This window comes from Canis lupus, chromosome 3 (genome assembly GCF_003254725.2).
Source record: "Canis lupus dingo isolate Sandy chromosome 3, ASM325472v2, whole genome shotgun sequence".
Lineage (NCBI taxonomy): Eukaryota > Metazoa > Chordata > Mammalia > Carnivora > Canidae > Canis > Canis lupus.
The window spans coordinates 1,621,552-1,638,204 of NC_064245.1; the positions used below are offsets into that span (position 1 = coordinate 1,621,552).

The 16,653-nt window shown below is 37.1% G+C and overlaps 1 protein-coding gene across 1 annotated transcript in view; it reads left to right on the forward strand.

Annotated features, from left to right (window-relative positions):
- Positions 1-16,653, forward strand: part of TMEM232 (transmembrane protein 232) — a 207,980-nt gene that overhangs the window by 14,318 nt on the left and 177,009 nt on the right. Inside the window, 3 exon segments of the mRNA XM_035714594.1 lie at positions 11,503-11,614; positions 13,025-13,130; positions 15,539-15,696. Of these exon segments, the coding sequence (XP_035570487.1) occupies positions 11,503-11,614; positions 13,025-13,130; positions 15,539-15,696 (376 nt within the window).

Below are 16,653 nucleotides of genomic sequence, written 5' to 3' on the forward strand. Positions count from 1 at the left end.
GATTGACTTACTTCACTCAGCATCATACCCTCCCGGTCCATCCACGTCGAAGCAGATGGTGGGTATTTGTCGTTTCTAATGGCTGAGGAATATTCCATTGTATACATAAACCACATCTTCTTTATCCATTCATCTTTCGATGGACACCTGAGGTTCCTTCCACAGTTTGGCTATCGTGGACATTGCTGCTATAAACATCGGGGTGCAGGTGTCCTGGCGTTTCATTGCATCTGAATCTTTGGGGTAAATCCCCAACAGTGCAATTGCTGGGTCGTAGGGCAGGTCTATTTTTAACTGTTTGAGGAACCTCCACACAGTTTTCCAGAGTGGCTGCACCAGTTCACATTCCCACCAACAGTGTAAGAGGGTTCCCTTTTCTCCGCATCCTCTCCAACATTTGTGGTTTCCTGCCTTGTTAATGTTCCCCATTCTGACTGGTGTGAGGTGGTATCTCATTGTGGTTTTGATTTGTATTTCCCTGATGGCAAGTATGAACCCTGAACTTCATGGTCAACTAATATTCGATAAAGGAGGAAAGACTATCCATTGGAAGAAAGACAGTCTCTTCAATAAATGGTGCTGGGAAAATTGGACATCCACATGCAGAAGAGTGAAACTAGACCACTCTCTTGCACCATACACAAAGATAAACTCAAAACGGATGAAAGATCTAAATGTGAGACAAGATTCCATCAAAATCCTAGAGGAGAACACAGGCAACACCCTTTTTGAACTCGTCCACAGTAACTTCTTGCAAGATACATTCACGAAGGCAAAAGAAACAAAAGCAAAAATGAACTATTGGGACTTCATCAAGATAAGCTTTTGCACAGCAAAGGATACAGTAAACAAAACTCAAAGACAACCTACAGAATGGGAGAAGATTTTTGCAAATGACATATCAGATAAAGGGCTAGTTTCCAAGATCTATAAAGAACTTCTTAAACTCAACACCCAAGAAACAAACAATCCAATCATGAAATGGGCAAAAGACCCATTTCTGTTTGAGAGAACAGAAATCTCACAGAGGAAGACATAGACATGGCCAACATGCACATGAGAAAATGCTCTGCATCACTTGCCATCAGGGAAATACAAATCCATCCGGATTTAAAAAGAATATTCTGAACATTTTATGATTAAATATAATTACTGTCCTAAACCTTATAATAGTAATTTAATTCTAATTTGTGGTTTTTTAAAAATTCCACTAGACTTCATTACTAATTCAAGCAATTAATTTTCCTTTACATTTTACTTACTGTATCATTTCTCTTGCTTTCCATTCCTTTTTGCTTCTTACACCTTGTTTTTCTTTTGCCAGATAAACAACTTCTAAAATTTTCCTTTGTGAGATTTTGTTGCTGAGAAAATCTGGTTTTGTTATTCTGAATATTTTTTATTTTATTTTTATTCTTGAAAGAAATTTAAAACTGAATATGGAATTATCTTTGGTCTGTTATCACTTTTATTCCTTTCTTTCTCCTCAGCAAATAGCTGTTATTCTACTCATGGCTTCCATTATTGCTGTGGAGAAGCTAGGTGAAATTTTGATGCCATTTCTGTAATATTAATCTGTGTTCCTCCACCTTGGGTGCTTTCAAAAATTTCTCATTGTCTTACATTTTCTGCAGTTTTACTATGATATGTCAGAATGTACTTTTAAGAAATTATTCTGCTTGGGTCTTTCAAACCTTTTAAATCTGTGGACTATATGATTCCTGAAAAGTCATTCGATATTGTTTCTTCAGAAACTACTTTGACAACTCATTTTCTCTTTTCACTCCTTCTGGGAATCTTGAATAAATGTGTATTAAATCATCTCATTGTATATTTGACCTTTTACTCTTTCGTCTCCATTTTCCTTTTTTTTTGGTCTGTACTTTGATTAATTTATTCTGATTTGTGATATTTTCCGTGTGACTACTTCTCTTGTTACCAAATTTACACACTGAGTTTTAAAATCTGCCTGACATGTACATCGGCCTGGAGACTGATCTTGACAACACGCGCGCGCGCACACACACACACACACTTTTTTCCTTTTCTTTCTCCTTTTCTGCTGAGCACCACGGCAGCCTTCTCTACAGCTCCATGGGGTTGGGGAGAAGGAATTGGGATTATTTCTGATTGCTTTTACCTCAGGCATCTAGGCAGACAACATGGAGGGAACCCAAGTTTCCCACACCTTGAAAATCCTGGCTTTTGCTTACTGCACGGTCAACATACCTGGTCTTGTCTCCATGGCCGCTGGTACCAGGGGAAACCAGATTCTGTTTCTGTCACCAGCTGTTTGAGATGAAGTAGAGACCCATCTCGAATGAAGGGACATAACCTTTGTTTTACTTCTTAGGTGTCACATGAATTGTCATACGCCTCATATTGTGTTTGCTTCACTTATTCTTCCTTAGAAACATGGGTTTTTGTAAGCCTCGTGTGGATTCTTTTAGAGATACAGTTAGAGCTCCCTGTAAATCCCTCAAGTGAGGTATTGAAGTCTATTCTGAACCAAAGAGAAAATCACACAATCTTTCAGTGGATTACTGGTTCAGAGTATACTATTTTGTCACAATTTTCTTTTATGATGAAGATTATTTTATTGTGCATAGTCTGTTTTTCTTTTTCTTTTTTTATTTTTTTAATAATAAAAAAAATTTTTTAATTGGTGTTCAATTTGCCAACATAGAGAATAACACTCAGTGCTCATCCCGTCAAGTGCCCCCCCTCAGTGCCCGTCACCCATTCACCCCCACCCCCCGCCCTCCTCCCCTTCCACCACCCCTAGTTTATTTCCCAGAGTTAGGAGTCTTTATGTTCTGTCTCCCTTTCTGATATTTCCCACACATTTCTTCTCCCTTCCCTTATATTCCCTTTCACTATTATTTATATTCCCCAAATGAATGACAACATATAATGTTTGTCCTTCTCCGATTGACTTATTTCTACCTCATCTCAGAGATGGAGAAGACCAGAAGATTTTGAAGACTTACATCAAATATATACATTTATTTGAGCTGACTGGAAAGAATGAAAGGGAATGTAAGGCTTGCATTAGGAAGATTTAGTCAAGATATTAGATTATTTTACATCATTCTCACAGAAGCTGCTTATTTTTTTACATCTGGGAGACTGTAGTCTTTAAAGTTTCCTAAAATGTTAATAAACCTGAAATTTTTCCTTTTTATTAATGTTTTTGACACTTTTATGGTTTGTAAAATATACTCCACAAATATATGCTCTAAATATTTTGAAATGCTATATGTGTACATATCTGTATAATATTACTGATTTTTGACAAACATACGTTTATAATACAATATAGCTTTGTAGTATGCACTGTAAATATGTGCTATCAGCAGCAAGGAGACACTTTTCTAGATGTACAGTTACATTCTTATCATTTGCTCATTTTATCTATAATGTGTTTTTCATTTGTTTGAATTATTATAAGCCTTTAGAAAGTAAAATTCTAAATGGTTAAGACCTTGTAATCAGATCTGTTAATTTTAGCTAAGACATCTATATTGTGGCATTTGAAGATGACAGTGGGTGATTTAGCCAAAAATATGGTGACTTAGGATCTGGATGGCCATAAAGAGCATGAACACATGCAGTTATGTATTAAATGTAGCTTCCTTTAGAATGTAGTACCCCAAATGAGAGATCAGTAGCTCCTGATGAGAACATCTGTACAAAGTATGTAGAGTCTTAACAAAATCATAGAAACCACAGTCCTCTTATACTTGGGCTTATACCACTGTCTTAGCCCAAGTATCTAGAAGGTGGAATATTAGAAGAGGATTAAAATTCTAATATTTTATTTGGGGTATGCAAAGTCAATGCACTAAAGGTGAAAAAAAAAAAAAGGAAAATGAGGTGGGAAACCTTGATACATTACTACCTAGAGCACTAAATCACAACTTGCCACAGTGAAATATAGCAGACATGTCCATACTTGGCATAATGGGACTTATTAAGACAATTTTCAAGAAGCCACATCTCACAGTAGTCCATGGAATGGAAAAAAGAAGAGGACTATTCATCTCATCTGTTCCTTTCTGTCTAGTATTTTCCTTGGTCAGGATACACCTCATACATGCTAACTCATCCATACTTCTAGTTTGTGTCATCCAGCATGTGGCTCCCCACCCCCCCACCCCAGTGTAGAAGGGGAGTGGAATCTCACTGTTTGGGCCATGAAGATCAAGTGAATCTGAGACTCTGCACAATATTTATGGACAATACAGGCACGAATCAAGGAGACCTTACGAGCTTTGTATTTTGCAGAATGTTTTCAGATATCAGATTTTTCCTATCCCTAAACTCAACTCAGTATCAGTAATTCACTAGTGAAACTACTCTCTCTCTAAAAAAATATTTATTTATGGGAGAGAGAGAGAGAGAGAGAGAGAGAGAACGAGTGGCGGGAGGGGCAGAGGGAAAGATAATCCAAATCAGACTGCGCTGAGTGTGGAGCCCCACATGGGGCTGAGATCTGAACTTGAGCCAAAACCAAGAGTCAGTCACTTAGCCAATTGAGCCACCCAGGCACCCTGTGATTTCCACTTTCTGAACATTAACTCTACTGACCTCTTTGTCCACAGTCTTGGTATTCCTGTAGATACGTGTTTTTGGTCATGCTCTTTATATATTCATTCTGTTCTTTGTTATCTCAGTCTTAGAATTGCTTGTTTGCATGGAACAGACACATGTTCAAATTAAGTCAAGTGAAAGAAAAATATAATGGAAGGATACGAGGCTGTCTTGTGGAACCTGAGAGCAGAAGGCATAGCCAGGCCTTGTTTATTCATTCAGGACTCATTATGTTCTCTGATTGATATCGGAGATGAAATGGTCAACCGGACAGATGTAGTCCACATTTACTAGACCTTAAACATGAAAAGGGTCGGGGCTTTGGCTATACATTAGTAAGTTATCCAACAAATGTTGATTGGATGCTACGATGGTGAGCAAGTAGCCTTCTGCAATGGGGTGCTTTGTTGTCTTGAATGACCTCTCAGCAAAAGCCACCTCTTGGTTTTACATGACCATTCAGCTCTAACATCAATTAATTAAAATATCAGCTAATTATTCAGAATCCCTGAGAGAGGACTAGATTGCTAGCTTGATTTAGATGTCTGCCTCATCTATAGTCAGGGAGGTAGAGTCATCTAGTCCTAGTATAGAAGTTGGACCCTTTGGTTCAGTAGGGAATATGAGTGATGAACAATTCTCAGAGAAGGAATTTACAACCCAAATTATACGCATATTTGAAGTCCAAATATGCTTCCCCAAATCTCCTCCTATTATTTTTATTGTTTCTTCCCTCCCTCTTGCCTCTATTTGTGCAATATGTCCCAAGATCTCCCTTGACCATTTTTTTTTCTCCGTACCCTTCCTCTTGAAATTTTGTGGCTGTGACTATCACTGATAGTAAGCAAATATGAAATCTTTATTTCGAAATCCTATCCACTTCCTAATGCCTGCCTCACAAGTCTGTTGGATTACAGACCTTTCCACTTGGATGCCTCACAGGTAAATGATAGTCAGTTGTCCAGAACAGCATGGATCATCTGCCCCATTTCTCTATCTTATTGTCTTGATGTCAACTCTCTACCTCTAATCTCGCAGGCTCAAAACCTCCAGATTATTTTATGTCCACCCTCACAATTTTTCTCATATCCTATTAGTCTTCAAGCCTTATTGATTTAGCTTCCACCAATCTCTTGTATTCATTTCCCCTTCCTTATTTGTACCGTGCAAACTGCAGTTCAGACATTTATTACTTCTTACCTAAATAGTTGAAATAATTGCCTAGTGGTTTACTAACAGTCATTCCTCACTTAAAACCATTCAATAGAGGCACCTGGGGGTGTTCAGTTGATTGAGCGTCTGCCTTCAGCTCAGGTCATGATCCTGGGGTCTTGAGATTGAGTCCCACATCGGGCTCCCTGCTCAGCAGGAGCCTGCTTCTTCCTCTCCCTCTGCTCTTCCCTCTTGTGTGTGCTCATGCTATTTCCCTCTCCCTCTCAAATAAATAAAAAATCTAAAAAAAAAACCCCATTCAATATATGACTTTCAGTTTAATCATCCTGCAGTACAGTGTACTCTTAACTCTTCTGCACGATAATTCCTCATTTTTCAAATAAAATTCAGAAGTCTTTGCATAATATAGAATTGGTGGCCACTGCAACTAAGAATATCTAAAATAGCAATGCCACTTAAATAAAATAAAGGTTCTTTCTCTGAATGTAGTCAGTCCAGAGCTGGTGATGTGATCTGGGACCTAAGTTCCATTTAACTAGCTACTCTGCTGCACATGGCTCATACGTAAGGCTACCTCATGTGTGTAGCGGGGCTGCTGAAGCTCCAGCTCTCACAGTCATGCTTCATGCAACAGAATAGAGGAAGGGTAGATGGGCTTCTGCTCTTTTTTTAGTAAACTTCCCAGAACTACTATCTGAATTTTACTTACATTTCCTGGCTGAGACATAGACAGGCATTCCTAACTACAAGAAAGAATATTTTCATGAGAAAAGGAGAAGAATAGACACTGATGTAGGCAGCCATAAATCTCTGCCACAGACCACTATTCAATGCCATTTATGTTTGTTCTCAACCCAGAAGTTCTGTCTTCATTTCCTATCTTGATTTTAAGCATTTTGTCTCTCTATGGATGCCGAGTCCAAATAATTTGTTTTCTCTTTGTTCCTGCTTGTATTAGGGTAAATTTGAAATGACTATAGAAAGACGCTTCTAATTTCAGTGGCTTATATATGATAGAAATGTATTTATGTGACATAAGAAGTCAATGGGTCCAGGTTGACAAGACAGCTCTGCTTTTGGGGTCAGTGAAAAACCCAGGCTCGTCATTATCTCACAGGGTGTTGTGCTCATCTGCCTAATCGAAGCTGATTCGGCACCACATGTGTGCTCCAGTCCACAGGAAGGAGGAAAAAGTATGATCCTAGGGAAGATGGTGTGTCTTGAAGTTAGAGGTGGCCTGAGATTCGCTTATATCACATTTGCTCCCATCCCACTAGCTTGGCCATGTGCCCCCATCTAGCTGCCAGAAGGACTGGGAGATCTAGAGTAGTGAGGTGACCGTGTGCCAAAGAAAAGGCAGAGAAAGAATTTTGAAAGGACAGCTGCCAGTCCGTCGCCTTCCAGTTCCTCACTATTCAGGTTACAGCTCAAGTGCCATTTCTGCCAAGAAGCTTTTCCTGAATCTTTAACCCCAAACAGTAATGCTTATAACTAACAGTTACCCAGCACTGGATGTGTACTGGGAATCAGACTTTGTGTTCTGGTTCGATACTTCTCGGAATTCTACAGGATTTTATCCTCATTTCCACAGACGAAAAATGATGGTTCACACAGATTATAAGTGATTAAGCAAAGACTGTATGACTAGGAACCATTGGAATTATGATTTCTACTTCTAAACTCCCACAGGAGTTCATAACCTTTTTTTTTTTTAAGATTTAATTTATTTATTCACGAGAGACACACACAGAAGCAGAGACCCAGGCAGAGGGAGAAGCAGGCCCCCTGTGGGGAGCCCCATGCGGGACTCGATCCTGGGACCCTAAGGCAGACGCTCAACCGCTGAGCCCCCCAGGCATCCCTCATTTCTTTTTTTAATATACCTCTTTGTTGCATCTCACTTCCCTCCCAGATTGGGAACCTTCTGAGGCTGAGGCTGACATTGTATATAGCAAAATATCTGTGTGTAAGAGTCTTCCCTTAAATATTAACTGAACCAAATGAGTTCTCAGCTAAAAATAAAAATAAAAATAATAAATAATAAATAAATAAATAAATAAATAAACAAACAAACAAATAAATAAATAAAAATTCTATTAAATAGTTTAGGTCGGGTATTCATGCAAAGTATATTTTCTTTATATGTAAAATTAGAATGATGCTCTTTATGTACCACGTGTTCCACAGGCCTGCACTTATATACTTATAACACATTACATTTATCTTTGAGGAAAGTAGAATGTGTGAAGAAATTGGAATGTGGGAAGCTAAACCATATTTTCTTTTCAAATGCCTATATTAATCTTTCAAGTGTCTTTTTTGCTGTCTAGGTGTTTTTGTATATCATTATATAATAATTGGTGTGACAACCTCAGTTTATTTGTGATGAGCTATACATGGTTTAAATAGCTATATTTATTTCCCACTAAGTATTTACTGACATGAGCTATGGGAGACCAATTAAGGGACTCAATATCTACACAGAAAGCTGAAAGACATTCACTTCCCATATTTTCAAGGATTCATTATAGGCTACAAACCATACCGAAAAATAATTGACAAAACTAAAATTATTTATAAAATCTACCCTAAGCATAATATAGAAGTCAAATCCTATATTATCTCTACCCCAAGACTTTATTTCACTTTGGCAATAAAATGATGTAAATGCTTTCTATAAGCCCACAAGTAGCTCATGAAAGTTCCTGTTACCCTACATCCTTTCAAATTCCTGGCCTTGCCGTTATTTTCGATGTTAGTCATTCCAGTCGAGGTACAGGAACCTCTCACTGTAGTTTAAGTTTTGATTTCCCTACTTATGATGTCAATCATCCATCACAGATGCGCTGGCCATGTGGATGTCTTCTTTTGTGAACTGCCTGTTTGAGTTTCTTCTCCATGTTTCCATTGTTTGAGAGTTCTTTATATATTCTGGATACGAGCCCTTAGTTAGTGATACGTGTGGAAAATATGTTCTATCACTTGAAGTTTTGCTTTTTCATTCTCTCATGATTTTTAAATATAAATATATTTATAAGCAGAGGTGCTAATTAAAATATTTAAATGTCAATATAGTATGGGAATTGCTAAATCTGAATCATGTGTACCTGTTGAATAGGCCATGTCCAAGGGTCTTTAAAAATTACAGCCTCGGTTAGGGTGGGCAAAATTATACAAGAAGTCATGGGAAATGTCAATCCATAAAGGACTTGCTACATTTGCTGTCACATCGTATTACCACATGTTAGCATCAGTTGAATTTGAGGAATGTCTGATAAATTTAATGAAGAAAGAATGCTACAGTGTTGTATACGTGTTCCCACTTATTTAAAGGTAAGCATTTATAGGCCAGCTTATGTTTGTGAGCGCTCGGAAGAGCACACAAGGATGCACACTAAACCATTAATCGTGGCTATTTCTGGCGGGTAGAACTGGAGGCAGTCTGTTGGGAGGCAGTCTGTTGACGTTTCCTTATGCATCCCCTACATGCTCGGTTTGTTATAAACAACACTGTAATGTTAATAGTTTAAAAAATATAATTTCTAATGAAATTTATTAAAAAAGTAAATGGATAAAGGGGCACCTTCTTGTAATTCCCATAGTCCTTTGAACAGATGCGAAGATCAAAACTCTTTGGGACTCTTCATGAGGATCCAAGGTACATCATCCCGGATGATGGTTGAAAAAATTTTCTGTCAACCTTCCCCTTATCTATCTAAGCAGGTACCTCCCAGAGCGAGCGTGGGACAGAGCACGAAATCAAGAATGAAATTACTCATTTCAGAATGTCCAGTTCCAGCAGCGTTTGTGCGTGCTGACACCTCAACGCTCCCTCTATTCTACTACAAGCTCCTTGAGGGCAGAGCTTTCTATTTCATCCAAATATCCCCACTTCCAGGCCTATTAGGAGATGATCAATAAATGGTTACTGAATGGTGACTGACTAAATGCCCATTCTGGGATGGCAGTTAAAGAGTTGGTTATTTCATGATTGTTCTTTCCTGGGTTCTAGTTTACAGGACACTGTGCCACTGCCTCTGCTTATTCTGTGATCTGGAGGCACCGTCATTACTTTAACATACATCTGTCTCAATAGGACTGTGACTTATGCAGGGGCAAAAGTCTGATTTTTGTTCATGTATTTTTTCCTTGTTTCTCACATAAATTCTGAATGTATAGTAAGTTGTTAAAAAATGTGTTTTATTCCTCCAGACCACTCCTACCAATAGCATGAGGCCAACAGTTATTTGACCACACAAATAAACAACTTATTGCTTCTACTACCCATTCACTATCCCTCTGATGTCACTTTTTATTCTACATCCCTCTTAAATCCTGTAGAATATTATTATAATCACTCTGCTCATTCTCTTGCATACACCGTCAACTTACTTTACTCACTTCTCTTTGAAGTGCTTGTCTACTCTCTCTGCACTTTCCCCAGGAGTTCCTTCCCATTTGTAAGGCTTTAAATACAACATGTTTATCTAATGACTCAAAAATGAATCCAAAATTGATGCATCTAGCCTGAACTTTCCCCCCTGAAATTCAAACTCATATATCTGACTGCCTATCCTATGTCTCCACTGGGATGGCTATGGCTGTCTCAACCATAATATGTCCAATAGTGACCTCATTCTCTACCCTTATCCCAAATCTGCTTCTCTTAACAATCTTCCCCATCTCAGAAAATCCCAATTCCATCCTTCCAGTTACTCAGTTAAATCATGACTCCTTTTTTTCCCTTTCCTCTCATGCCTAATTTCTAATTTTTTGGGCAGTCTTGTTGGAGCTAACATCAAAATATACCCATTATCCAAACTCTTCTTTTTACTGACGTTGCTATCATCTTGATCTAAGCCACTGTTAGACTCACCTAAGTGTACATGTGTCTCCTGCCTTGCTACCTCCCACCTTTCCACACTCCAACTCTCAATATACATTGGAATGATCCTATTAAAACTTAAATTTAAATCATGCCACTCCTTTTATCAAAACCCTGCAATAATTTCCCATCTTGTCCAGAGTTAATCTGGCTTCTTGTCACCTCTCTGGCCTTCCCACATACACCTTTCCTCCTTTGTTTATTTTACTGCAGCCATAGTTGGACTGATTTCACTTGCATGGAGGGAACAAAACTTTAGCTAAATTGAACCAACACTGATATATGTGAGGAGATAAATCAGCCTGCAACATAATGGAGCTGTGCTGGTTTTTACCTTTGAAGAAGGCATATACCAACAAGACTTCTGGCAACCATTTCAGAAACTTTTTTTTCAGAGACTACAAAATTCTTTGACATCATGAGAACTATGTTTCTCAATTCAAGAGTATGATTAGATCAATCTAGGAAGCCTATATATGTATTCTTATATAAATACATACATATATAAGAATAATTTTACTGATTACTCTGTGTGTATATGAAACATTTTTATTAAGGTAAAGTACTTTTTAGAAAGAAAAGAGGGTAGCCCGGGTGGCTCAGCGGTTTAGCACCTGCCTTCAGCCAGGGGCGTGATCCTGGAGACCCAGGATTGGGTCCCACATCGGGCTCCCTGCATGGAGCCTGCTTCTCCCTCTGCCTGTGTCTCTCCCTCTTTCTCTGTGTGTCTCTCGTGAATAAATAAATAAATAATTTTAAAAAATAAAAAGAAAACAGTTGCACTTAGTCGCTGGAAGTTAATTAAAATTTGGGAACTGTTAACTATAATTATTGATTTGTTTTTGGTTTAGTCCATCATTTTCAATCACAAAAGAATTCATCGTGAGATTCAACCAAACCGAAAATCCAAAAGAGAAAGAAGAGTTGTTGGACCTAGCTAGAAAAAACATTCTCAGGTGTAAGGTAAATAGTACACTATTTGATTATTCAGTATATGGACTTTCTAGGCTAGTCAGGTGGGTGGTTACATGTTCTGAAATATCAAAAATAAAAAGAAATACCCTTTTTAGATTATTAAGTATCATTAAAGATATTAATGCAAAGTAAAAACTAAAGTTAAAGCTTATAAGCAAATAATTCAACATCAAATGGCTTTTTTGGTGAAGATTCTCCATAAATTATTGAGGGATACAGCTGTTGACACTAGTCCAAGAACTCACCATAAAATGTGAAAGGCTGGCAAATAAACTTGTGATTATGATAACTCCACTTTTTCCTAAAAAAGGGTTGATTGATATACCATAATGTCCCAAAGAAGAAAGGAAGCTTCCCTAAACCTTCATGATACATGCACAGTATACTCTATTCTTTCTCCATAAGAAACTATTCCCCTAACTTAGAAAATACATTCTTTAAGAGAATGCTATTAGTTTCCAAACTTTCAAACACATATCAAAACAGAACAGGAAGTGAAATAAGTAAGTCCTTGTTTTGCTTTTCTTACATTAGATCCAGTTTATGTTAGGCAGAGAAATAATATACTAATGTACTATATATACTAATATACTTATATGTGGTACAAATACATGTATATATATAGTATATTTATATATACCTATGGTACAAATATACCATATTACCAAAATATATACCAAAATATTCATGAAATAAAAGTCATACAAAACTGGAGCATAAATTAAGCCATCTTATTTGTTGTGCTGGGATTATTTCCCAGTGTTTTAGTTTACTTTTGCTCATATATTTTAAATTTTTGAAAATAAATTAATTAAAAAAAGAATATTCTCTAGCAAGTATGCATGCTGGGAGGTGCTAGCAGGTACATTCATCAGTGAGCTTCTGTCCAAATGGCCAACTGCTCCCTGGGGAAGCCCCAGGAGTGGGCCCATTAAGGGAAGAGTGGCAATCTTTGGCACCAATAATGCATGCTCATTAATTTCACACCATTCACAGTGAAGTAGCCAGAGTTTTCCAGCAAGTTGGCATTAAGCTAATTTCAGTTGAATCACATTCAATATACTTTTCCTTCTAGAATCAGAGATGCATTCTCTAGGTAGGGAAATGAAATAGAAATAATCCCTTGAAAGTGAAGAGTAAAAATTATTTGTAGCAAATAATGATATAATTCAGAATATTAACATTCTTTATACTTTAGCACTAATACATTGACATAAAATGTCAAAAAATAAAGTAATAAAAGCAAAAATATAAAGTTTTCTATAACCCTGGCTATAGAGCACAGCCTCATAGGGTGACTTTCAGAATATAAGTAAGGGATAATCAAAATAAATAAGCAAATAAATTTGTAAGAAACTATACATTTTGATTTGCCTTTTTCATGTTTCCCCATAACAGAGAAAACTGGGTCTCAAAACGTTAGGCTCTGGAAAGCATGTGCATCTTCCTACTGCGTGGATGGAAGTAATGTATCTCGCTCAGTGCAAAGGAGAAATCCAAGATGGTATGTACTCTTCCTAAGCTCTTCTCAGTTTCCCTGAGTGTTCTCTAGATTAGCAGAAAAGGTATAACTTGTGACCTTTATATTTAGAAATTGTGCAGGAGCCAAGGAAAATTTGCCTTTCTCTATAGAAATATCTTGTAATATTTCACTGTGAAAGCTCCTTTTGTAATTTTGAATTTATGAATTTGACTGCTCAACTTTTTAATTACAAAATTGTTTTAAACTTTTGTTCAGCACAGTCTTCATTGCTTTTTTCTAAAATTAGTAACTAATTAAAAAGTAATATAAAGTGTCATTGAAGTGATTTTTAATTACAATAGGCACTATATACATTTGGAGAAACTTGTTTTGGCATTTTATAAGTCTTACTCATAAAACGTTAACCAAACGGTCCTTTGTTTTTCACTTATTTCAAACAGCCATTTTACTCATTACCTTTCCATTTATCACTTCTCGTTTATATGTCTCCTTCCAAAGCATCATCCTACCACTCTCAAAAAGAAATTAAAAAACATTATTTTTAAGGAGGTAAAATTTCTCCTATCATTATCCTGATTTTTATGTGTATGCGTTTTAAAAAGAGATTTAGAATGTTAACCATATGAGGTCAGAGAGTATTGCCCCATGTAAATTGAGTTTTATAGGGCTTTCTGGGAGATTTCAAGCAACAGGAAGAGTTAAGAACAATTTTGTATTTGACTTGAGTTTATGGCACTTTTATCCCAGTGCTATCCACAGCTTGACCTCTATTAAATGTTTAAATGATATTGAAGTAAACATCCCTGGCTTATCAACAACCAGCATCTACTTGCTTTTTTTTGTCCATTAAACCTGTTTTGTTCAGGTGTCTGGAGGTGGTCATGTGGTTCAGAAGGGAACTGAGCCTCCCAGCCTGGGTGCAGCGTGGGGGGGGGATGGGAGGGGCAATGAGGCTGGTTGATCTAAACTAATCATGGGAATTCCCTCTTTCTTGCAAGTGATTGGATTAGGAGTGGTCACAAGACCTGGTTCTACCCAGAGATGTAAAAATAGATCTATTTGGAGTACTTTTTGTTGAATTGCTTTTGGAAAGAAAGTACCTCTTCCCACCTCTGGGAAGAAAGCACCTCTTCCCTCCCTATACCTTTTGATTCCTCTCTAAATGGCTTGGTAAGAAAAAGATGCCTGGAGCTTGTGTGGTCATCACAGTCACCATGTACATCAGAACTAGAAGATGAAAAAAAAAATGCATACAGAGGGCAGTTAGGTGAGTGCCAGCCCTACGGTCTTTCCACCTATGATCTTGTGAAATAATAAACATACTCACTTTGAAGATATTTCTTTGCATTTCCTGTTACACATAGCCAAAGGCTTTTCGCTTACCAAGATATTGAACTCCAAATAAAACCCCTAAATATGAATTCTTCTTACCAGCTCCCCAACTGAAAACCCTCCACATCTGTGTCTTGCGCCTCTCTCCCCCGCCCCCCTCCCTCTCTCATCTGCTGCTCATTCTATAGTCCTCCCTCCATGCAGCAGTGATCATACTAAAGCTTAAATCATTTCCAGTGTCTTCTGATTACACTTAAAATAAGCCCCGACTATGTCTGACTTGATTCCTGCCTGCCTTCCCTACTTATTCATTATGCTCAGCCATACTGGTCTGCTTCCTATTCCTTGGATGTGTCAGGGCTTTTCCTTCCTCAAGTCCCTGCATTTGCTGTTCTTTTCAGATATTTCATGACAGCTCTTTTCAAAATCTTTGCAATAACTTGAGGTGTAATTTTCTCTAGGGCCTTAGCTCTATTTTCTTCCTCTTTTATCTCCCCTGGGGCCTAGATCGTCTGTCTTGATTTTCTAGTTTTCCACTCTGCTCTTTATAGCACTTGTCTTTAGTGCTTTCTTTTGTCATCTAGTTCTGCCCCTTTGCCCCTTCATTATTTGTGTGGTCTGGTGATCTATTTTGTGTTGGCTGGAACATCTGGAGCTCCTTGTGCATTTTTCTCTCACTTCTATCTCTAGCTCTGTAGTCTCTCCAGTTTAGTGACTTCTGAGTAATTAGATTTCTTACATGGAGCTAAGTGTCTTTCTTATACTAGCCAGAGCTTTCCTACATTAGCCAGAGCTGTTGTCTTGAGAAAGAGATCCAAGTGGCAGGTGTATTGACTTTTCTGATCTAGTGTTTTATTGATTAAAACAGTCACAGACCTAGACCTACTCAAGTTCAAGGGGAAAGGGGTGTAGGCTTCACTTTTTGATGGGAGGAGTGTCAAAGAATTTGTAAATATTTAACCTTTTAAATTTTTAATATTTTAAAACCATAATCTGGTTTTGGTGACAGCAAATAGTTAATTGTAAGGCTTAATTATAGCATGTAGACAAAAGCATGATCTATAAATTGTGAAGTTTCTACCTTTTTAATATTTCAGAAGCTTTAAATATGCTTTATGCTTCCCTGGACTATGCTTCCTTTGATTATGAGCATCTGCCTACCTTATTTTTTGTTGCGGAATCAGTTTTATATAGACTCTGTTGTGATGCATTCCAAAAGACATACTTATATTCAGTTGAAATAAAGCTGACAAAGGTATGTTGTAAAATATTTTTAATGTGTTTTAATTACTACACATAGTACATGTAGTCATATGACCCCTGTTTTAAGATCTAAACAGGACATTTGGTTTTATTATGGAATATTCTCGTTTGGTAGTTTATGTTAATCTTCTTTAAATGTGGATAATACATTATTACCTAATATCCAAATGAAGATAGTTTGAGAAAATATAACTTCACCATCTAAGAAAATAATATTTAATTGAAATCAAGTTAGTATTTATGTATGCATGTGTTTAACTTTTGTCCTATTTTAAGGATTTTTAAATGCCATTTTCCATTTAAAAATGCTGACAATAACCTTAGCTAGTTGCCCAATTTGAGAAGAGTTATTCTCTCAATATTCTGTGGCATTTAAAGCCATAAGATGGGAAACTATCTTCATGAGGTTCATGTTTTACAAGGTCTTGGATGTTATTTGTTTCTGTTCCCTGTGATGATTATGGTTGCCTGTGGCAAAATTTATTATGAGTCAAAAAAATTAGGTTATGTAGTAGTTTTATTTCAAAGAAAATATAAAGCTAGAAGAAAAATTTAAAAACATAGATATTTTTAGGATATGCATATTTTAATAATTATTTGCAAAAATTATTAAGTATTATTTGCAAAAAGAATTTCTTACTCAATTTCACTATGTAGTGTTAGAAAGTTACCATGGAAATGTCCATAAGTCAACCAGGGCGTTTTTGGAAGATACTATATTTTAGTCCTTAGAAATCAAGCCTGGATCCTCTCTGACATGTTTGGGGGTAAAAGATTTCTGGTGACCAGGAGAGGTTCAGAGAGCACATAATAGAAATGGAGCGTGCAAAGAACTGAGGCTTTGCATAGGAGGATGGGAGTAGAAAGACAAGATGTTACCATGATGACTTTTTCTTCTGTCTTTTTTCTCTGTTTCCCAAACTATTCATTATGAAGATATAGAAAAGAT